The sequence below is a fragment of the Taudactylus pleione genome, unplaced genomic scaffold (genome assembly GCF_031769625.1).
Source record: "Taudactylus pleione unplaced genomic scaffold, aTauple2 ptg000073l, whole genome shotgun sequence".
NCBI classification, from domain to species: domain Eukaryota; kingdom Metazoa; phylum Chordata; class Amphibia; order Anura; family Myobatrachidae; genus Taudactylus; species Taudactylus pleione.
In genome coordinates this window covers 597,501-622,113 of record NW_028284475.1, presented here as the reverse complement: position 1 = coordinate 622,113, position 24,613 = coordinate 597,501, and the positions used below count along the sequence as shown (strand labels likewise).

Sequence of the window (24,613 nt, the reverse complement as noted above, 5' to 3'; positions counted from 1 at the left end):
GACTGGACAGGCTGCACTCGATGTGTCCTTAGCTCCTAGTGACTGGATAGACTACACATTCAATGATGTCACTGGCTCCTAGTGACCGGATAGGCTGCACTCGATATGTCCTTAGCTCCTAGTGAATGGATAGGCTGTATTTTCGGTGATGTCACTGGCTCCTAGTGACTGGATAGGCTGCACATTCAATGATGTCCTTAGCTCCTAGTGAATGGATAGGCTGTATTTTCGGTGATGTCACTGGCTCCTAGTGACTGGATAGGCTACACATTCAATGATGTCACTGGCTTCTAGTGAATGGGTGGGCCACAACCTCTACTCTCTGTAGGTTACAGGTACAATTACAAACATTATTCCTACACTGGCCACACACATATTACTGTTTGTGATTCACATAACATTTCTTCATAAAGAGAGCCTAAGGATTTAGATGGGTACATATAATAGGCGGCCTATGAAATAATCCTTGTGAAAGGAGATAGTGCTGCAGGCTCCAGGTAATGGGTGCTACTTGCGGGTGGTAAGAAAGACAGAGGAGTATTGTCCTAGAACCCAGGGTTTCCCAAACTCTGGTCTCAAGGCACCTTAACGTTTCATGGTTAAAGGACCGTCTGAGTACTTAGCACAAGCAATATATCAGAGAGATTGCCTACTACAGTATTGTTATGTATTCCTGTTACTTAATATTGCTCTAATCCTGCTCAAACGTCTTCTTGTAAGGTTATAAGGGTGAAGGGGCTCTGCTAAGTTCTGGAGTTCCCTTCTAAGGGTTAATATCTTTGCTGTTATTTGGACTGGTGCAGTACCTCCATGCTACCTGCAGATGGAGCTATTTTATATATTTGGCTGCAGCCCTCATGGAGAGCAATAGGCTCCAGTAAGCACAGGTTCTATGAAGGGAATCTGTATGATTTACCGGCAGAGGTTAAAATCTCAATCGTCCTTCACCCCCCCTAACCCTCCCGTAGGGGTTCATAACCCTAACCACCGCCTGTAAGTGCCTAAACCTAACCCCCCCATACACACACTTCCCCCAAAGCCTAACACGAAGTATCCCGGGGGGAAGCCTAATCCTAACTCCCCCGGGAGCCCCTAACCTAACCCTGTCCCCCCCCCCCGCGCGCGACTGTCCGCACCCGGCTTACCTTCGATACGTGTGGCGGGCTCCTGGCGTAGGTCTGACAGGCGTTGGGATTTCGACGCCTGTCATTTGTACCTGGCCCGGGATTAGACAGTCGGGAAGCTGGCGGTCGGAATTTAGTCCGTCGGCTTCCCGTATGAAGGCGCTGGTCTTAATAAATATCACCATGTACTCACCAGCTGTCTCTTGCAATGAATGGGATATGGCAGAACCCAACGCACGCATTATACCACTCTGTGTATAACAGATGGGTTATCGTCTTGGGTTTATTTCATGTAGAGATGGATAATCTCTGTCTCTCATCCCCATGCATTAGTTGCTCCCATTCACGGTTACAGGACTTTCTTCGCGCTGCACCCACTCTATGGAATGAACTACCTCGCACAATAAGACTTTCATCTAGTCTCCAATCCTTCAAGCGATCCCTGAAAACTCACCTCTTCAGGCAAGCTTATCAAATTCCAGAACCTCCCACATAACCTTCATAGCTTCCATATCTAATTACATCCCCTTTTACAGTCCACACACAATCTCACACATCGTCTTTCTCTCACATCCTCCTGACATTTGGCCGACATTCCTGTGTGACTGGATCATGCAGCCAACCAAGAAATTGTGCATTCTGGCTGGACCAAATGCGATATATAGCACCTATCCTTGTGTATCAATGCCTATTTCCCTATAGATTGTCAGCTTGCGAGCAGGGCCTTCCTACCTATATATCTGTCTGTTATTACCCAGTTTTGTTCTATTAATGTTTACAATTGTAAAGCGCAACGGAATATGCTGCGCTATATAAGAAACTGTTAATAAATAAATAAATAATAATCCACGTATTACCGTTTAGAATATACCGATAGTAGCTCCATCTGGCAGTCAACCCAATATATAAATTCAATATATTAACACACTCTGGGGCTTAGTTCATTCAGTAAGCGAGCTTAGTGCCCCATAACAACCAGATGCTGGCTTTCGTTGGCTCCCCTTCACTCCGCAGAGCGCTGTCCTCGGAGTGATGCTACGCACCCCGCCATCCCTGTCTGCATCCTAATTTTTAAAATAAGCCCCATTATAGCCACTGTAGTAAGGGGTTGCGTCCGGTTCATTTTGGACCGTGTAGGAATAAGCTTTCCCCGTGACACTCTTAATACAAACTTGCTTTATGAGAACCTGCAGTGAACAGCGTGCGCCCTATCACCACAGAGGCAGCGGCGGAAATGGAGCGAAGAAAGCGGAATACGGTAAGGGGTGTCGGGAGATTGTCACAAGTCTGCTGGCTTAGAAAACATTTTTTTTTCCCTTGAAAATAAATAAATACATTTTAGAATCTTCAGCGTCCGTCCTGCGTTCCCATGACACGTGCTGAGTTATAAACTGTCGCGTGGGTGAGAATTGGGCCCACCTGTGAGAAATGCTTCACTTAGGAGTTACAATAGAATTGACTGGTGTACAAAGTAATTATACTGAATTTGAACTGTGAGGGGAACGGGCACTTACAATATAAATGGGTGCACACAGGGGGCCTGATTGAGACCCACTCGCGAGCGCTGGGCGCTCGCAAGCGGGTCGATGTTGGGCCAGTGTGCATGCACGAGACCCGGATAGCGATGGGCACACCGTCGCTATGGGTCTCGCTACAAAGGGGGCGTGCTGTCGATGGTGAGTGACAGCACGCCCCCTTTGGTGGGCGTGCCGGGGGCGTGGCTGCCCAGACTGAGGCCGAAAGCACTCCCGGGCTTGCGGCAGACGAGACCCTACCGCAAGGGTCTCGTTGCAAGCGCGATAGTCAAGACATCATGGACGCTCGCATAAGCTGTGGGTGGTAACCCACAGATATGCAAGAGGCGGCAACATAAAAAAAAAAAAACGCCCTGATTCAGAGCGGGCGCTCGTTCAGAGCGTCCGGCTCTGAATCAGGCCCAGAACACGGATCTGCGTAATGCACAAAGCGTAGGCATTACAGTACACGGTCAAGAATGACAGCTCGCCATTAAATAAGACGCATGTTCTAGGTTAGACGGGGTCTATATGAGATTGTAACTGGATTTCAGCCCTTCCGGAAAAAGACCTAAGAGCTTTGAAACAGGAATTGTCTCTCGTGCTTTATTGCTCGTAATAAGTAGTGAAATCCCCCTGTAACATTACCCCCACCCCACCCCTGAAACCTGGATGTGTTGGGATCAAATCTGTGCAGCCATCTTGGTATTTTAATTCACGAAGAGAAATTGAAGACAGAAGGGTCTGTTCTCAAGGTCTTGGCAGGATAAGGTATCGTTGGAGTGGTCGTTATTGGGGACCACTTGCCCCTGCATCCCGAGTAAGCGTTAGCTCCCGTGGTTTTGGCTGAAAGGGCACCAGTATTTCCTAGTAAATGATGAATTGTCCTCAGGTCCAGGTTGCAGCGCGGCGCGTGCACCCTCCTGCGGGGCTCAGTTGGAGGTGGGAGGAGCGTGGTTCAGCTGTAGTAACGTGTTGGATGTGTAGTTTTGGAAGAGCGGCTGAAGGAACATGCCGATCGTCCCGAACACGCAGACAAAGACAAAGATCCACAGGAAGAGGCGGTCTATCACCATGGCGACGTACTTCCAGTCCTCGCTCACCTGCAGCGCACAGAGAAATACAGGATTACGCCATTATCACATATCTCTGGCATGAAGGCGAAGAACACCTTTCTGGAATCTCCCATTGACTCAGTGTTAAATAGTGATTTCTTATACACAATAATTACATGTGACATAACACTCTTATACTGGGAAGTGGCCAGTGGACACAACAAGAGGTTAGGACGGATAAATTAAATGGTTTACTTAAAAGAATAAATACACATAACTATAACTATCACTAATATAAGACATCACAATGGTAATTTAATTTACTTTGAGCTGCAGACGGGCACAGAGAAGGAGGGTGGGAGCGGGTATGGTTTACCTGGGCCCGAGCCATGGTTTTTGGAGGGGCAGTGGCCATGTCCACCCAGTGACGTCACAAGGTGGGTGTGGTCCCCCGCCGAGGTTTGATACCAAAGGGCCGTCTCCTCAGTGACAGGAGCCGCACTGCACACAGACTGGTCCCCGGGGGCAGTCCGCATCTCCGGGACCACCGGAATGATTAAAACGGGTTTGGGCTGTGAGGCCACGCCCCCTGCTTGTAAGGCCACACCCCTTTTTTGCTCTACGAGCCTCCCCGCACCGGGTGTCACCACTGGGAGGGATGCCACTACGTCCCCCTCAGTACCTGGGCCCTGGCTGCTGTATAATGGATAATAACAAACAGTAATGTATGATGAAGCGTATAGCCATGTTTTCTATAAGAGCAGGTACATACATATACACACTACCGCACACAGGGCCGGATTCAGAGCCGGACGCTCTGACGAGCGCTCGCTCTGAATCAGGGCCGTCCTACCTATTATTGGAGCGGCCTCCTGGCCGGTCGCATAGCTGTGGGTTACCACCTACAGCTTATGCGAGTGGCCAAAAAGATGGTCGCGATGCTCAAGACCATCGGGCTTGCGACGAGACCCTTGCGGTAGGGTCTCGTCTGCCGCAAGCCCGGAGTGCTTTTGACTCTAACAGAGCCGAGAGCACTCCCACTGACATCACTAGTGATGTCAGTGGGGCCGGCCCCAGACGGTAGGCGTTCCCATGGGAACGCCTACCGTCTGGGCAGCCACGCCCACCAAAGGGGGCATGCTGTCACTCACCATCAACAGCATGCCCCCTTTGGTGCGAGACCCATGGCGACAGCTTGGCCGTCGCTATTCGGGTCTCGCGCATGCGCACGACGGAGCTCCCTCCGTCGTGCGCATGCGCACTAGGACAACATCGGCCCGCTTGCGAGCGTCCAGTGCTCGCGAGCGGGTCTGAATCAGGCCCACAGTGTTAGAACACCCCCCCATTTTTCCAGTTTAATGCCTCGGTGTACTCTGAAATGAAAACCTAGAAGAAATAAACAGTGTGCGGCTATTCCATGATGTGAGGCTACCGCCTTCTTCTTTTCCTGGGAGGTAGAACTGGCGGGATGCGGTCAGGAAGCCGACGGTCCAAAATGCCGACCGCCGGCTTCCCGACTGTCTAATCCCGGCAGGGGCTCTAATGACAGGCGTAGAAATCCCAAAGCCTGTCATATTACCTATGCCGGGAGCCAGACGCACCCCCCTCGGGAGACTTAGGTTAGGCTGCGGGGAAGGGGGGGGGGTTAGGCACTTAGAGGGGGCATTAGGGTTAGGCACTCCTAAGGGAGGGTTAGGGTAGCATATAGAGAAAATACTCACCTGTCGGGATCTTCACTGCCGGTGTTCCAGTGTCGGGATTCGAACCGTCCGGCGGTATTTCATACCGATCCCGAGCTGGCATAGCCTGGTGCTATGTTACAGGTCATTATCTTTCTGTGGGATTGCATGGCTGTTGCTTTCTGGGCGTGTGTCAGACACAAATGTAAAAGGACAATGCTTTTAACAGCAAAACACGCAGTACTTCCCTTTAAATTGTGGGGTTCAAGCTGCCGCTCAGTAAATAAACCCCACCCAAGTATCGTTTCACCTGCTCAACGCCGGACAAAATCCCTGCGTGATAAATAACAGATCATTTGTCTTCCAGTCCTCAGCAGCCTCATGACCCAGATAGAACTCTTTTATCATTGCAACAAAAGAAAGACAACAAGGGGGATATTTACTAAAGTGCCGGTATTTAGAAGAGGAGATGTTGCCCAAAACAACCAATCAGATTCTAGCTCTTATCTTCTAGAAGATGCTAGATAAATGATAATTAGAGTCTGATTGGTTGCTATGGGCAACATCTCCACCTCTAATAACCCGCACCTTAGTAAATATACCCCTAAATGAGCTCACCAATTAAAAATAGGCAACAAAAAGTCCCGTCTGCAGATGCCAATGTTTCTACCACAAAAACCTATCAGCTGGCGAAGCTGACTTACTACAGAAATAGGATGACAGCCAGCACTGTGGGGGCTTTATAGGGGGAAGTGACCAGGCCGAATAGCTCACCTTATGCATAGAGAAAATGTCATTATGACACACATAAAGTAACAATAAATATACAAGCAATAGTAAATATCATCCAAATATAGCCTGAGGATTCAAAAGTACAGTTTCAGATTGATAGTGTAATCCTTCTTCATATGAAAAACATTAATGCAGCGATGAAAACATGAACTTACCACCGCACCATGTGTTCATCTTTCTGTGTGCTAGTATTCTATGGGGGCAATATGGCCGGGAGGTGCCGCTGTTCCGACCGTTTCTCCGGCACCTTGCGGCTACCAATATTGCATCATCTAGTACTGGTTGGCCAGTCAGAGGCAAAGAGCCAAAAATATCTGTAGTCAAGTTAAAGAGCCGATAGCGAGCGCCTGCAATGGGCGCGCACGCCTTTAGTATGACATTTGCAGGAGCATGACATTGTGTCACACCCCCGTTTTTAGTCACGTTGGGGGCGAGCTCAGCACATTGAAAATACACAATTTACATCAACTCCCCAATATAAAATATTTTTTTTTACCGATTTACTTTGCTGTAATTTTTTATTAGTGGGACTTTTGACAATCCTTCTTTTCATTCAATTTTGAATGCCCCTTATGCAATCCCCCCGTAGTAGTGCCCATTATACAGTGTTTCCTGTAGTAGTGCCCATTATACAGTGTTTCCTGTAGTAGTGCCCATTATACAGTGTTTCCTGTAGTAGTGCCCATTATGCAGTGTTTCCTGTAGTAGTGCCCATTATACAGTGTTTCCTGTAGTAGTGCCCATTATACAGTGTTTCCTGTAGTAGTGCCCATTATACAGCGTTTCCTGTAGTAGTGCCCATTATACAGTGTTTCCTGTAGTAGTGCCCATTATACAGTGTTTCCTGTAGTAGTGCCCATTATACAGTGTTTCCTGTAGTAGTGCCCATTATACAGTGTTTCCTGTAGTAGTGCCCATTATACAGTTTCCTGTAGTAGTGCCCATTATACAGTGTTTCCTGTAGTAGTGCCCATTATGCAGTGTTTCCTGTAGTAGTGCCCATTATGCAATCCCCCCTTAGTAGTGCCCATTATACAGTGTTTCCTGTAGTAGTGCCCATTATACAGTGTTTCCTGTAGTAGTGCCCATTATACAGTGTTTCCTGTAGTAGTGCCCATTATGCAATCCCCCCTTAGTAGTGCCCATTATACAGTGTTTCCTGTAGTAGTGCCCATTATGCAGTGTTTCCTGTAGTAGTGCCCATTATACAGTGTTTCCTGTAGTAGTGCCCATTATACAGTGTTTCCTGTAGTAGTGCCCATTATACAGTGTTTCCTGTAGTAGTGCCCATTATACAGTGTTTCCTGTAGTAGTGCCCATTATACAGTGTTTCCTGTAGTAGTGCCCATTATGCAATCCCCCCTTAGTAGTGCCCATTATACAGTGTTTCCTGTAGTAGTGCCCATTATACAGTGTTTCCTGTAGTAGTGCCCATTATGCAATCCCCCCTTAGTAGTGCCCATTATGCAGTGTTTCCTGTAGTAGTGCCCATTATACAGTGTTTCCTGTAGTAGTGCCCATTATACAGTGTTTCCTGTAGTAGTGCCCATTATACAGTGTTTCCTGTAGTAGTGCCCATTATGCAGTGTTTCCTGTAGTAGTGCCCATTATACAGTGTTTCCTGTAGTAGTGCCCATTATACAGTGTTTCCTGTAGTAGTGCCCATTATACAGTGTTTCCTGTAGTAGTGCCCATTATACAGTGTTTCCTGTAGTAGTGCCCATTATACAGTGTTTCCTGTAGTAGTGCCCATTATACAGTGTTTCCTGTAGTAGTGCCCATTATACAGTGTTTCCTGTAGTAGTGCCCATTATACAGCGTTTCCTGTAGTAGTGCCCATTATACAGTGTTTCCTGTAGTAGTGCCCATTATACAGTGTTTCCTGTAGTGGTGCCCATTATACAGTGTTTCCTGTAGTAGTGCCCATTATACAGTGTTTCCTATAGTAGTGCCCATTATACAGCATTTCCTGTAGTAGTACCCATTATACAGTTTCCTGTAGTAGTGCCCATTATACAGTGTTTCCTGTAGTAGTGCCCATTATACAGTGTTTCCTGTAGTAGTGCCCATTATACAGTGTTTCCTGTAGTAGTGCCCATTATACAGTGTTTCCTGTAGTAGTGCCCATTATGCAATCCCCCCTTAGTAGTGCCCATTATACAGTGTTTCCTGTAGTAGTGCCCATTATGCAATCCCCCCTTAGTAGTGCCCATTATGCAGTGTTTCCTGTAGTAGTGCCCATTATACAGTGTTTCCTGTAGTAGTGCCCATTATACAGTGTTTCCTGTAGTAGTGCCCATTATACAGTGTTTCCTGTAGTAGTGCCCATTATACAGTGTTTCCTGTAGTAGTGCCCATTATACAGTGTTTCCTGTAGTAGTGCCCATTATACAGTGTTTCCTGTAGTAGTGCCCATTATACAGTGTTTCCTGTAGTAGTGCCCATTATACAGTGTTTCCTGTAGTAGTGCCCATTATGCAATCCCCCCTTAGTAGTGCCCATTATACAGTGTTTCCTGTAGTAGTGCCCATTATACAGTGTTTCCTGTAGTAGTGCCCATTATGCAATCCCCCCTTAGTAGTGCCCATTATGCAGTGTTTCCTGTAGTAGTGCCCATTATACAGTGTTTCCTGTAGTAGTGCCCATTATACAGTGTTTCCTGTAGTAGTGCCCATTATGCAGTGTTTCCTGTAGTAGTGCCCATTATGCAGTGTTTCCTGTAGTAGTGCCCATTATACAGTGTTTCCTGTAGTAGTGCCCATTATACAGTGTTTCCTGTAGTAGTGCCCATTATGCAGTGTTTCCTGTAGTAGTGCCCATTATACAGTGTTTCCTGTAGTAGTGCCCATTATACAGTGTTTCCTGTAGTAGTGCCCATTATACAGCGTTTCCTGTAGTAGTGCCCATTATACAGTGTTTCCTGTAGTAGTGCCCATTATACAGTGTTTCCTGTAGTGGTGCCCATTATACAGTGTTTCCTGTAGTAGTGCCCATTATACAGTGTTTCCTATAGTAGTGCCCATTATACAGCATTTCCTGTAGTAGTGCCCATTATACAGTTTCCTGTAGTAGTGCCCATTATGCAGTGTTTCCTGTAGTAGTGCCCATTATACAGTGTTTCCTGTAGTAGTGCCTATTATGCAGTGTTTCCCGTAGTGCCCATTATGCAGTGCCCCTTGTAGTTGTGCCCCTTATAGAGTGCCCCCCTGTAGTTGTGCCCCTTATAGAGTAACCCCCTGTAGTTGTGCCCAATATGTATTGCCCCTAGGTGTGCCCCATATGCAGTGCCCCCTGTATTTGTGCCCCATATGCAGTGCCCCCTGTATTTGTGGCCCATATGCAATACCCCCTATAGTTGTGCCCCATATGCAGTGCCCCCAGTAGTTGTGCCCCATATGCAGTGCCCCCAGTAGTAGTGCCCCATATGCAGTGCCCCAGTAGTTGTGCCCCATATGCAGTGCCCCCTGTAGTAGTGCCCCATATGCAGTGCCCCAGTAGTTGTGCCCCATATGCAGTGCTCCCAGTAGTTGTGCCCCATATGCAGTGCCCCCTGTAGTAGTGCCCCATATGCAGTGCCCCAGTAGTTGTGCCCCATATGCAGTGCCCCCAGTAGTTGTGCCCCATATGCAGTGCCCCCAGTAGTTGTGACCCATATGCAGTGCCCCTGTAGTTGTGACCCATATGCAATACCCCCTATAGTTGTGCCCCATATGCAGTGCCCCCTGTAGTTGTGCCCCATATGCAGTGCCCCCTGTAGTAGTGCCCCATATGCAGTGCCCCAGTAGTTGTGCCCCATATGCAGTGCCCCCAGTAGTTGTGACCCATATGCAGTGCCCCCTGTAGTTGTGCCCCATATGCAGTGCCCCCAGTAGTTGTGACCCATATGCAGTGCCCCCTGTAGTTGTGCCCCATATGCAGTGCCCCCTGTAGATGTGCCCCGTATGCAGTGCCCCCTGTAGTTGTGTCCCATATGCAGTGCCCCCTGTATTTGTGGCCCATATGCAATATCCCCTATAGTTGTGCCCCATAAGCAGGGCCCCCAGTAGTTGTGCCCCATATGCAGTGCCCCCTGTAGTTGTGCCCCATATGCAGTGCCCCCAGTAGTTGTGACCCATATGCAGTGCCCCCTGTAGTTGTACCCCATATGCAGTGCCCCCTGTAGTAGTGCCCCATATGCAGTGCCCCATAAGCAGTGCCCCCTGTAGTAGTGCCCCATATGCAGTGCCCCCTGTAGTAGTGCCCCATATGCAGTGCCCCCTGTAGTAGTGCCCCATATGCAGTGCCCCCTGTAGTAGTGCCCCATATGCAGTGCCCCCTGTAGTTGTGCCCCATATGCAGTGCCCCCAGTAGTAGTGCCCCATATGCAGTGCCCCCTGTATTTGTGCCCCATATGCAGTGCCCCCTGTATTTGTGGCCCATATGCAATACCCCCTATAGTTGTGCCCCATATGCAGTGCCCCCAGTAGTTGTGCCCCATATGCAGTGCCCCCAGTAGTAGTGCCCCATATGCAGTGCCCCCTGTAGTAGTGCCCCATATGCAGTGCCCCCTGTAGTAGTGCCCCATATGCAGTGCCCCCTGTAGTTGTGTCCCATATGCAGTGCCCCCTGTAGTTGTGTCCCATATGCAGTGCCCCCTGTAGTTGTGCCCCATATGCAGTGCCCCCTGTAGTTGTGCCCCATATGCAGTGCCCCCAGTAGTAGTGCCCCATATGCAGTGCCCCCTGTAGTTGTACCCCATATGCAGTGCCCCCTGTAGTAGTGCCCCATATGCAGTGCCCCCTGTAGTAGTGCCCCATATGCAGTGCCCCCTGTAGTTGTGTCCCATATGCAGTGCCCCCTGTAGTTGTGCCCCATATGCAGTGCCCCCTGTAGTAGTGCCCCATATGCAGTGCCCCCTGTAGTTGTACCCCATATGCAGTGCCCCCTGTAGTAGTGCCCCATATGCAGTGCCCCCTGTAGTAGTGCCCCATATGCAGTGCCCCCTGTAGTTGTGTCCCATATGCAGTGCCCCCTGTAGTTGTGCCCCATATGCAGTGCCCCCAGTAGTAGTGCCCCATATGCAGTGCCCCCTGTAGTTGTACCCCATATGCAGTGCCCCCTGTAGTAGTGCCCCCTGTAGTAGTGCCCCATATGCAGTGCCCCCTGTAGTAGTGCCCCATATGCAGTGCCCCCTGTAGTAGTGTCCCATATGCAGTGCCCCCTGTAGTTGTGTCCCATATGCAGTGCCACCTGTAGTTGTGCCCCATATGCAGTGCCCCCTGTAGTTGTGTCCCATATGCAGTGCCCCCTGTAGTTGTGTCCCATATGCAGTGTCCCCAGTACTTATCACATCCCCGGCTCCACGCTGCCAGGGCTCCCGCTGGCAGGATCTAAGTAGTTCCAGCAGGCGCACAGGCTCCTCACATCACCCGCACACTGCATCACTGGGGACGCTGGTGTCTCTGAAGCGATAAGAAGCTTCTTGAGCCTCTGATCGCTCTCTGATCACTACAGAGGCAGCGTTCACAGTCGCAGTGGGGTCTGCGGGGGGCCTGAGCCGCATCACATCAACAAAAGAGCCGCAGGTATAACGCTGAGATTATTACTAGACGCAGAAAGAAAATCCATACTTGTAATAGGTGAGATTTTCTTTGAAGAGGAAATAAATAGAAATACAGACATTGAAATAGGCTATTTGTAGACCCGTTATTCCCAATGTTTGGAGAACTGTAATAATAGCATTGCCGCTACTCAGTGACACTGACCGGATCATGATATACATTCTCTTACAGCCACTGCTAAACGCTCTACAGCCCAGAAAGCCGGATACACGCCAGCCCATCTGATGAGCGCTCTGACCCGACACAGCAATGGCCGGATTACTGCGAGTCCCTTCTAAATGTAAGTTAGTGCAGTTTGCGCAATATCACAGATAAAACGACATCAGCTAAATCTAAAGCTGAAAACATTCTGGACCTATAAGTTCCACCGCTAGATGTCCCCAGCATCAGACTCTGTATCACTGGCTAAACCGAAGAGGATACACTGAGAACACGCAATCTGTCTCAGGGCCTGATTCCGCAAGGAACGCAGTTGCAAAGACGCACGCAATCGGACGATTGTTGCATTCTGCGCATGCATAAATTAGCCACTGCGATACCCGACGCCTCCTGAGGTCTGACAGCGTGCGCAGAAGTAACCAATTCCTAAGTGAGGTCTGGGCTTCCTTAACTGTGCGCATGGGTCCGATGTTACCGATTGTTTCGCTATGTTGCTCTAGTATACGGATGTGAGTAAGGGGAATTGGGCGCCCTTATGTGTACAGAGAAACGTGGGGACCAGATGCTGCGCACAACCTATTTCCTGAACTCTGTATAATCTAAATATATTCTAAAGTAGTAGAACCCAAAATGATGAGAGGGTACCAACTAAGAAACAAATGTTGCTTTTACTGATAAAAGTTTCACAATAATAGTCACTACAATTGTAATGCAATATAATATGGTGCCTGTAAACCATTGGTTATACACCAACAGAATAAACAAACAAATAAACACAATGGACAATGCTGCAATATGTCAAAATTATCAGAACGAAAAGTAAACAAATATAAACAAAATATAGACAAATGTAGACAAAATATAAATAGCAAATGTGCCGATCTATTTGTGAATAGGCACTGGTACTGGTCTCAACCTTAGATGCCGCCAACTGAATAGTCAATATGATAGAGATGGTTAAAGTATAGTGTTTAGTCAGGGAGATCTAGCGGCGTCCCGCTAGCTCCAAAGGGGTACCTCGTGGTATGCTGTAAGCCCTGTGGATGTCTGTACGTTGCCCGGGTTATTCTCCGTGTAGTGTGGGGGAGGCTGGCTGTGGCGAGCGCCGGGGTGCAGAGTCGTCCGCGGCCCCCGGCTTGCGCAAGCCAGGACCGTAGGCACTCCTCTCCCCTGTCCGGCACCTGGTGCACGCGCACGGACCTGCCCCCTGGCAACAGGGACAGTGTCCGTGATCTCGGCACTCAGGGCGCCCGTGACGCAGAGTGATCCCCGGCGCTCGCCACAGCCAGCCTCCCCCACACTACACGGAGAATAACCCGGGCAACGTACAGACATCCACAGGGCTTACAGCATACCACGAGGTACCCCTTTGGAGCTAGCGGGAGGCCGCTAGATCTCCCTGACTAAACACTATACTTTAACCATGTCTATCATATTGACTATTCAGTTGGCGGCATCTAAGGTTGAGACCAGTACCAGTGCCTATTCACAAATAGATCGGCACATTTGCTATTTATATTTTGTCTATATTTTGTTTATTTTTGTTTATATTTGTTTACTTTTCCTTCTGATAATTTTGACATATTGCAGCATTGTCCATTGTGTTTATTTGTTTGTTTATTCTGTTGGTGTATAACCAATGGTTTACAGGCACCATATTATATTGCATTACAATTGTAGTGACTATTATTGTGAAACTTTTATCAGTAAAAGCAACATTTGTTTCTTAGTTGGTACCCTCTCATCATTTTGGGTTCTACTACTTTAGAATATATTTAGATTATACAGAGTTCAGGAAATAGGTTGTGCGCAGCATCTGGTCCCCACGTTTCTCTGTATTTACCCACTGGATGAGGTCAGGCATCCCCCAGTGCAGCAGCATACCTGTGGCAAGCAGTACCATCTACACCACTTGCGCAGGACCTACAATCTCTCAAGAAAGGTCCTTATGTGTACGCAATGCACACATTTACATATCACCGCTGATATTAGCAATGCAGTTGCGTGCGTATAAGCGGAATAGCGATCCTTGTTGAATCAGGCCCTCAGACTTTATTGGGACTTTCCCACCAGTCCCAATACCTGAAGTGTCTGATTCAGCAAGGACGGCAATTCCTAAGCTGCACCCAGGCTATAGATATATGATGTATGCACGCAGGCTATAGATATATGATGTATGCATGCAGGCTATAGATATATGATGTAGGCACGCAGACTATAGATATATGATGTATACACGCAGGCTATAGATGTATATGATGTATGCATCAGGCTATAGATATATGATGTATGCACACAGGCTATAGATATATGATGTATACACCCAGGCTATAGATATATGATGTATACACCCAGGCTATAGATATATGATGTAGGCACGCAGACTATAGATATATGATGTATACACGCAGGCTATAGATATATATGATGTATGCATCAGGCTATAGATATATGATGTATGCACACAGGCTATAGATATATGATGTATACACCCAGGCTATAGATATATGATGTATACACCCAGGCTATAGATATATGATGTAGGCACGCAGGCTATAGATATAGGGTGCATGCACGCAGGCTATAGATATATGATATATGCACGCAGGCTATATATATATATGATGTATGCACACAGGCTATAGATATATGATGTAGGCACGCAGGCTATAGATATATGATGTATGTACGTACGCAGGCTATAGATATATGATGTATACACGCAGGCTATAGATATATGATGTAGGCACGCAGGCTATAGATATATGATGTATGCACGCAGGCTATAGATATATGATGTATGCACGCAAGCTATAGATATATGATGTATGCACGCAGGCTATAGATATATGATGTATACATGCAGGCTACAGTTATATGACGTATACACGCAGGCTATAGATATATGATGTATGCACGCAGGCTATAGATATATGACTTATACACTCAGGCTATAGATATATGATGTATACACGCAGGCTATAGATATAGGATGTTTGCACGCAGGCTATAGATATATGACTTATACATGCAGGCTATAGATATATGATGTATACACGCAGGCTATAGATATAGGATGTTTGCACGCAGGCAGCTTTTGCAATTGCGATCCTTGCTATTATGCAAATGCAGCAGGAGGTGTGTTGGATGGTGGACAGCTCCGGGCCTCCGGTCAGCATACTCAGACTGGCCGGTTTGAGAGCCCAGGACACTGCATTGATCAACGCAGATCCTGGGCTGGCCATTCCCGGAAAACGAGGCGGACCCGCCCCCGCCCCTTAAATGCCTCTGCCTGTCAATCAGGCAGAGGCATTCAAGGGCCTGCGTGTGACTACGCAGGACCCATTCTGCACACTCGCAGAATGGGTCCTGCACTTGCACAGAATCCCAATAATCGGGAATCTGCGATCAGCAGTGCACTGGCGTGCTGAATCAGGCCCTAACCGCGCAGATACTGCTGCCAAAGGGAACAATGCCGCCCACATGAGCCGGTGCTAGATTCTCCCTTTTCTAGTATTTTAACAACATGAATTTGGCATTTAGGTAGATCTTGGCACATGAGTGAAGCCCCCCCACCCTTCCCCCGAGTTTCTCTCTCATCATTGGTTGTACAATAATACATTAACAATGACCTGATCCTGTCCAATGATATTAGATTTAACTACTCAGCCACCTTCAAAGAAAAAAAGGGAAAACATTCTGCACATGGCATGACCTTAATTTCTGCAATTATAATGTATCAAATATCTCGCCCTAATAAGAACCTACCTCACTCATCTCCTGATATACTCTGTGCTGCTGGGGACCCTGCTCCTCCCACTATATAACTCTCAGTCTGTGGCTTCCTGCTGCCTCCATTCCCCTCCTCACATCATGTCACTGCCCCTGTCACATGCAGCCCTGTCCTCACTGACACATCATCTCCTGATATACTCTGTGCTGCTGGGGACCCTGCTCCTCCCACTATATAACTCTCTGCCTGTGACTTACTGCTGTCTCCATTCCCCTCCTCACATCATGTCACTGCCCTTGTCACATGCAGCCCTGTCCTCACTGACACATCACTCATCTCCTGATATACTCTGTGCTGCTGGGGACCCTGCTCCTCCCACTATATAACTATCAGTCTGTGACTTCCTGCTGCCTCCATTCCCCTCCTCACATCATGTCACTGCCCCTGTCACATGCAGCCCTGTCCTCACTGACACATCACTCATCTCCTGATATACTCTGTGCTGCTGGGGACCCTGCTCCTCCCACTATATAACACTCTGCCTGTGACTTCCTGCTGCCTCCATTCCCCTCCTCACATCATGTCACTTCCCCTGTCACATGCAGCCCTGTCCTCACTGACACATCACTCATCTCCTGATATACTCTGTGCTGCTGGGGACTCTGCTCCTCCCACTATATAACTCTCAGTCTGTGGCTTCCTGCTGCCTCCATTCCCCTCCTCACATCATGTCACTGCCCCTGTCACATGCAGCCCTGTCCTCACTGACACATCACTCATCTCCTGATATACTCTGTGCTGCTGGGGACCCTGCTCCTCCCACTATATAACTCTCAGTCTGTGACTTCCTGCTGCCTCCATTCCCCTCCTCACATCATGTCACTGCCCTTGTCACATGCAGTCCTGTCCTCACTGACACATCACTCATCTCCTGATATACTCTGTGCTGCTGGGGACCCTGCTCCTCCCACTATATAACTCTCAGTATGTGGCTTCCTGCTGCCTCCATTCCCCTCCTCACATCATGTCACTGCCCCTGTCACATGCAGCCCTGTCCTCACTGACACATCACTCATCTCCTGATATACTCTGTGCTGCTGGGGACCCTGCTCCTCCCACTATATAACTCTCAGTATGTGGCTTCCTGCTGCCTCCATTCCCCTCCTCACATCATGTCACTGCCCCTGTCACATGCAGTCCTGTCCTCACTGACACATCACTCATCTCCTGATATACTCTGTGCTGCTGGGGACCCTGCTCCTCCCACTATATAACTCTCAGTATGTGGCTTCCTGCTGCCTCCATTCCCCTCCTCACATCATGTCACTGCCCCTGTCACATGCAGTCCTGTCCTCACTGACACATCACTCATCTCCTGATATACTCTGTATTTACCTGTATGATGCAAATTGTACAATGTTTAGGTGTGCCTCTTTCCACATTTGCCTGATTACATAATAATGAGTCTTGCCCCTCCTACATCCTCTCGCCATTAGCATGCATTTGCCCCAGTACGTATATATTAGTTCCCCTGCTTTCGGGGTAAAGTTAACTGGAGTCGGAGACAGTTTGTGGCTATCAGTGGAAATACTCACACTCTGGTCATCGTCTTCGCTCTTCATGTGGTCGGCGATGAACCGCACGCCATCCACTGCCTCCTCTAGACCGCAGAGACACTGCCGTACTTTTCCCTGTCTGTCCCGGAAACCGTTCACACCCTCTGGTAACTCAGGGAGCTGCCCCCCAAATTTTTTCACGGTGGCTTGGTTCACGTAGCAGGTGCAGGATTTGGCGCTGTCTCGGAGAAAGAAGCTGCCCGTGGCTCTCTCCTGGTTCTGCCTCTGCTGTCGCAGCCGTTGACGGGCACAGTTCTGCCGTGGCTGCTTCATAAAGAGGAAAGTGGGGAGTTTGTCCAGGAACACCACTTTTACCCACGGGGGCATGGTGTGCGTGGTAGGGGAACGGTGGTGTACGTTCAACACACACACGCTGGTCACAATGGAAAAAGTCACGAGAACCATAGTGAACATCAGGTATTTGCCGACCAGTGGCACATCCAGGGACGTGGGTGGGACAATCTTAGATATCAGAAGCAAGAAGACGGTCAGCGCCAGCAGCACCGAGATGCAGAGCGTCATCTTCTCCCCGCAGTCAGACGGCAAGTAGAAGACGAGGATGGCCAGTGACGTGATGAGGATACATGGGATGATGAGATTGATGGTGTAGAAGAGAGGCTTGCGTCGGATGATGAAGTCGTAGGTGATGTCCACGTAGGTGGGGTCCTCCGGGTTCTCGTTCCTCCTGCCCGGCAGTGCAATAATATCCCATTCCCCGCTAGGCGTGAAGTCATCTAGACTAGCCACGTCGCTCTTCAACACGAGGTCGATCTCGGTTCGGTCGTAAGTCCATGAGCGGAATTTCATGGTGCAGTTCTGCTGGTCGAAGGGGAAGTGCTTGACCTCAATTTTACAGGCGCTCTTATAGATGGCGGGCGGCAGCCAGAAGATACTACCGTCGTAGGAGACGACGGCGTTGGAGTAGAAGGACACCTCATACATTCCGTCGGCACTGAGGGGAGAGAGAGGGCTCAGTTAGTCTTGAAGACCGTGGAGAAGCCACTGACTGCGAAAGGGAGTTGGGTGTTGAACAAGTAAGATACTCCTACCCCAAGACAAGTGTTCAAAGCTCCCAGACCTCTATCTGTCACACAATATGGGGGTCAATTGAATTAGCCACGAACTACACCATTACAACGGTAACTCGCGCCCCTCACGGCTAATTGAATTGGCCCCTACACATTTACAGCCAAATGCCATCGGTGACTCCCACCCAACCAATGGAACCAAATGGCTCCCACGTCAGCAGTTACCAGCTGGGGTTCTCTTAGATCACGAGTGGTTTCTAAAACATTTTCGTCTGGAATTCTCCATTAATACGTAACCTCACGAATGGTAAGTGGAATGAAAGGGCGTTATACAAGAACGGAAGAAATATAGATTTCAAAGAGCAGGATTCTATTATAGAAATATAAAATAAAAAATTAATGTAAAAAGACACCGCTGGTGGACCGGGTATCCCGTCACTGGTAGTTCCCCAACAGCTGAAGACCACCAGGTGGCCTAGGCATGTCCCGGCTGACGTACTGCATCAACGATCAATAATACCGCAAAGCTAAGGAATGCGTGATCAAATAATCAATTCTATTTTCTTTAACCAAGATCCCCTATAGATACCCCAAACAATGTAATTGGGAGGAAGGCGCCCTCACTCACTTGTTGTAGAGTACGACGTCCGGCAGCCAGACATGTTTAGATGGCAGTCGCACTTTCTTCATGTTGTCAAACTCGGCCGGGTTCCAGGTTAGCCTGTAGTCCTCCCATTCCTGGAACGAAGGAGGAGAGTTCTGGTTACGTTACACGCTCAATTCATATGAAGACGCAGACCCTAAGGGACCAGTAAGGACTGGTAGGGGCCAGACTGGTCCCCAGGTGATTGACTACAGATGGGTCCAGACAAGTTATAGCTACAGTCGCGCCAAACAGCCCCTCTCGGCGCGTCACGTCCTGTGCAACTCTTGCGCTAAGCATATTTCTGCGTCTTTTTTGTGAAAAAGATGCGTCTCGGGCCGCATGGCGTATTGAGGCTTGATGTCCGAGGACACATCTGTATTTCGCCGTGATGTTATTCCGACACTAGATATTTGGCTGGTAGATATTTTTTTATATTTTATAGCATAAGAGAAAATGAACTATTTCACTTTTACTCGTTTGTCAACTCGTTACTTAAAATCTCACAGTCAAACTCCCGTTCCCTGCAGCGGGCGCAATGTGTGGGATACGATTACTGCGATCACTGTATTTTCATATCTGCTAAGTGCCAAGCTTCTGTTACCATGGATACAGCTTTACTCGCTGCAGAGTGAAGCGTAAATTGTGCGCAATTTTTCACGCACTGCGTATGCGGAACTAAACGCTTATATTCGCCCATATGCAGCGTTGCCTTCATCTTTATGGCCGAAACGCCCCTGCTCGTACGTCTGTTTAGATGCCTGTCAGCATTAGCGCACACTTGCGCACCTTTATACCAGGCGCAAAAGTTCCCCCCCCTGAAAGACGGAGTATTTAGGCTCTCCTATAACTGTGCACAGCCCGCAACTCCGCTGACACCCCCTCCCTGAGCACCGCCTACCTGAGAACGCCCGCAGCCACCCAATCACGCCCTTTCATTCACAGATGCAACTGAATTGCGCACAACTCAGCAGGTGAACCTGTAGATCGTCCACGGTACAACCCACGCTGTCCCATAGGCGGTCAATCAGACTGAGGCCTGCTGTAGTACTGGCGGGTACACAATCCATTCTTTATCAGGGTATGACAATATGCCCCTAACATTAGTCCAATATCGGCATCAACTCAGTTATTAAATGTAGGGGTCATGTAATACAAAGGAGTATCATACGCCCATTGATAAGAAGGCAGGATTGGCATATAGGGAGGCCGCACGCATGCGCGCTGTCACGTCATAAGCCTGTCAGCGCTACTGTGCGTTTACCTGCGTCAGCCAGACATTTGTAGTCATGATCTGCTCCCGTTCATGCTGAAAGGGAAAAATAAATCCAGGTTACATTGTAAATGGCTTAAAAACAAAAAACATCACACCTAAATTAATTCTCAGCGATGTCCTCTCCCCGGGGCCGGTTCAGAGGTTCTCTCTCACAAGAATACAAATTATAACAGTGACGAAAATAAACTGGTAGGACAGGACAGTATGCCAACCAACCCCCCGCACCCGTATGAACTTACCACACTGATAAGCTGGGCGAGGGACACCATGAGCTGGACGGTGACCTGTTCCGAGCCGTTGGTAGCCGGACGGATGAGCTTGTTGTAGCGGGATGGATCCAGCAGGAATTCTACCAGGCGCTCCTCTGTGTCCGTGCCGAGGCTTCCTGTAAGGTATGGAGAGTGTTAGCATCACCTCTGCGCCCGCCACTGAGTACCACCTACGATTATTTATTACCAGTTATTTATATAACGCAGATGTATCCCGCAGCGCTTTACAGAGAATATCTGGCCATTCACATCAGTCCCTGCCCCAGTGGAGCTTACACTCTATATTCCCTGTCACGTGCTCACACACATATTTACATACTAGGGATAATCTTTGTTTGGAGCCAACTAACCTACCAGTATATTTTTGGAGTGTGGGAGGAAAACGGAGGAAACCCACGCAAGCACAGGGAGGATATACAAACTCCACACAGTTGGGCTGTGATGGGACTTGAACCCAAGACCTCAGTGCTGTGAGGCAGTAATGCTAACCATTACACCGTCTGTGTACCTTTATCATGCTCCGTATAGCTAATAGTTTTTAAAATAAAAAATATTATAGGATGTCCAAAACAATATATATATTAAAACAATGTACAATATACCAGGACTCTCAGTGCCCCGCAGGGCCCTAGACGGAAGCCATGGTAAGAGGTATATGTCTGTAAGTGTCACTTTGATGCCATAGGAATTATATGTGAAATATATTATGATAGCAGCTGGTGTTATTGGTGGTAAGACGTTATAATCGGTGCGTCACAGAGAGCTAAATCCCCTGTGTCAGGGCAGGAGGAGGGGAGACAGCAGGTATTCTCCATCAATCTGTAAGTGTGGATATTACAGCCTGCACTCATGGCTCTTATTCTCGCCTCGTTAATGCTGCTTATTCCTCGGGGGTCTGGCAGAGACACGGTCTTCCACTTTCCCCTAACACTTCCAGGGTAGGCCGTTCGGCGTCTCCATCTCCTAATGGCTCCCGTGAGGATTGCAGACGATGGTGTCACCCCCTTTGGTGTGAGCCGGAGGTCTGACAAACCCGTGAGAGGGCGGAAACCCCCACTATAACACAGAATGATAGGAGTGATGGGCTCCTGGATATAACACAGCGTGCGCCACCGGTGCCCAAATTCTGCCCCCTGTAATCCAGTGTTGGGTTTCAGTAACCCCTGGTTTGAGGATATAACATACAGGAATGAGCCAAGCAGCGTCGGACTGGGGCATGAAGGGCCCACCGGGGGGATGCAGTGATAGGGGCCCAAATTTATGGGTGTGGCCAGCATCTAGAAGGGGTGTGGCCAGCCTCCACAGAGGCTTGGCTAACCATTACAAAGTGCATGGACTGGGCTCCTTAAAAATGTATATATAGTGAATACTGCTAGTGCATGCATGATAACGTACCAGACTACTAACATCAATACATTGTAGAAAATACACCATAGTCCTGTGCAGTATAATGTAACATATGTATAATGTTTAGTTCAAGTGCACAGTCTTGAACCAGATCTCTAGAGGAGGCGATGGGCTCTCCGGCAGTGGGGCCCACCGAGGGATTCCCCTGTACCCCTGTGGGCCAGTCCAACCCTGGAGCCAAGTTCTTGGAGCGTATAGGTGTGTGTGTTAACACCGTGGCAGCGGCTTCCCTGGTAACGGCAGATTGCTCATTAATAATGTGACTCATCAGCCTCTCACAGACGGGCTCTCATCAGCGACGGATGAGGAGTCCCTGACACCCCCGTGGTCCAGATTCCCCCCCTCCGGGAGGTTGTTGCATAGAAGCTGCAGGTGACGTGTAGCACTGAGAACGCCACTGGGATTTCCGTTGCTTTTGGAATATTTATGGAGCCTTAGACAGATGGATTGTGGCTTATACCAGCGTCATACTGCAGCACTGGATGCAGTAACTAAGGACACCGCTGTAACACCTTCCAGTTACACAAGTCACTCTCTGTCTCCATTTCAAGTTGGCGCGATCTGGCCTTTGCAATCTCCCTGCACCTAATAGTATTAAAGGATCCATAACCAAATCTACCTGCTCTCCTGGATGCTGCGGGAGACTCACGAGTTTTCGGTTACTCCCCAGCACCACCGCTAGGGTGGTTGGATCTAACACTGAAGTCAATCAAAGGCCCCCAGGATAAAATTGCACTGACCCCCCCCTCTGCACCCAAAAGCTAGCACTTTAATCCCGACTTGCGCTGTGGGTGGAGACATGGAGATCAGTTACATCATGTGGGTGGTACATTAGACCTCACCGCAGAGGAAAAATCCCACCCCCATTACCAATCCCTGAAACCTCTTTACACCCTGTAAAATAATGTAGATTAGGGTGACTCTGGCGTCTATACTACCGACATTCAACTATACTGATAATCAGCTCATGGGGAGCTAGTGACATCACTGAGGCAGGAGGCATGCCATGCCTCATTATTGTCATGAGTTTCCTGTGGCCTGGTAGGCTGGATATTGCATGACCCCCCAATAAATGGCTGCCTCCACTACAAGCCCTAGATGCTTATTACATGATTACATGTCACTTGCTGAGGCCGGACACCGGCTGTCGTTTATGTCACCATCCGGTGGCTGCACTGGGCATGCCTCTAGAGTGGCCTCTGCCACCAGCAGGCTGTGGGCACGCTGCACACCCCGTCACATGACACTGTGACACATACACGCCACGTCAGGCAGAAGCAGGCCACTGCCTGTGTTCCTAGGCTGAGTATCGTACAGACAGATAATGCACATGATATGTGGAGTCTATAAATTATACACGGCCTCCTTCTGCAACGCTGAGCTGAGCCGCCGTGACAGCGCAGGAGAATCTCGGGTTTTATGGTGGTTGTGGCAGGCCAATAAGTCCCATCTGAGCGCCTCCCAGCACACCACTTACGTCTCCGGCCGTACAATCGGCCCCCTTTCCCCTCCCGGCTGCACCATCCTCATCACTCTCCCAGGGCCTTCAGTTACATCATTAGGCCGGCACGCTGGCTGGTGATAACTGGTGCTGTTACCAGAATCGGCATATGAGACATACGGCTCCTCTATGCTTGGTGTAATTGTACAATTAGTGTACGTTAAATGACAGTTAGCGACCTGACAGTAGGAATACACTATACACTACCATACCATACGGGCACCATGCCAGTGTATAATACTGGACGTCGTACAACTATACATCAGCACATTTATAAAAATACAGAAAATGGCCACACTTTTAACTTAACATCCAGCAATTTGTGCTGCTGTCTTCTAGGAAAAAAAATAAGCAAATATTAAAATTTGTTTCAAACCTATCTACTTGTGACCTGAAGGTTGCAGAGGAAAATTCAGCCTGAAAAGATGGCAGTCTGGGCTCACCCTACCCGGTTATACCGTACTCTCCCCTGTACTGCTAAATGCTGTGCCGTTACACCGTATACTGCTATGTGTTGTTTTCCCAATTCTGTGCCGTTTCAGCATATCGTGCTATGTTGTTACACTATATACTTCTATGTCCTTGTACAAAATACTGTGCTGTTACGCCATATCCTGCTATGTCCTGTGCTGCTAAATGCTGTGCTGTTACACCATATCCTGCTATGTCCTGTGCTGCTAAATGCTGTACCGTTACACAATATACTGCTATGTCCTGTGGTGCTAAATGCTGTGCCGTTACACCATATCCTGCTATGTCCTGTGCTGCTAAATGCTGTGCCGTTACACCATATCCTACTATGTCCTGTGGTGCTAAATGCTGTGCCGTTACACCATATACTACTATGTCCTGTGCTGCTAAATGCTGTGCCGTTACACCATATCCTGCTATGTCCTGTGCTGCTAAATGCTGTACCGTTACACCATATACTGCTATGTCCTGTGCTGCTAAATGCTGTACCGTTACACCATATCCTGCTATGTCCTGTGCTGCTAAATGCTATGCCGTTACACCATATACTGCTATGTCCTGTGGTGCTAAATGCTGTGCCGTTACACCATATCCTGCTATGTCCTGTGCTGCTAAATGCTGTACCGTTACACCATATACTGTTATGTCCTGTGGTGCTAAATGCTGTGCCGTTACACCATATACTGCTATGTCCTGTGCTGCTAAATGCTGTACCGTTACACCATATACTGCTATGTCCTGTGGTG

The 24,613-nt window shown here is 48.5% G+C and overlaps 1 protein-coding gene across 1 annotated transcript in view; it reads right to left on the bottom strand.

Moving 5' to 3' along the window:
- Positions 1–2,854: 2,854 nt before the first annotated feature.
- Positions 2,855–24,613, bottom strand: part of CHRNB2 (cholinergic receptor nicotinic beta 2 subunit) — a 30,116-nt gene continuing 8,357 nt past the window's right edge. Inside the window, exons 2-6 of the mRNA XM_088467526.1 lie at positions 20,459–20,604; positions 20,208–20,252; positions 18,929–19,038; positions 17,252–18,224; positions 2,855–3,741 (exon numbers count right to left, since the gene is read on the bottom strand). Of these exons, the coding sequence (XP_088323652.1) occupies positions 3,571–3,741; positions 17,252–18,224; positions 18,929–19,038; positions 20,208–20,252; positions 20,459–20,604 (1,445 nt within the window). The 3' untranslated portion in view covers positions 2,855–3,570. The remainder of the gene's footprint in view (positions 3,742–17,251; positions 18,225–18,928; positions 19,039–20,207; positions 20,253–20,458; positions 20,605–24,613) is intronic.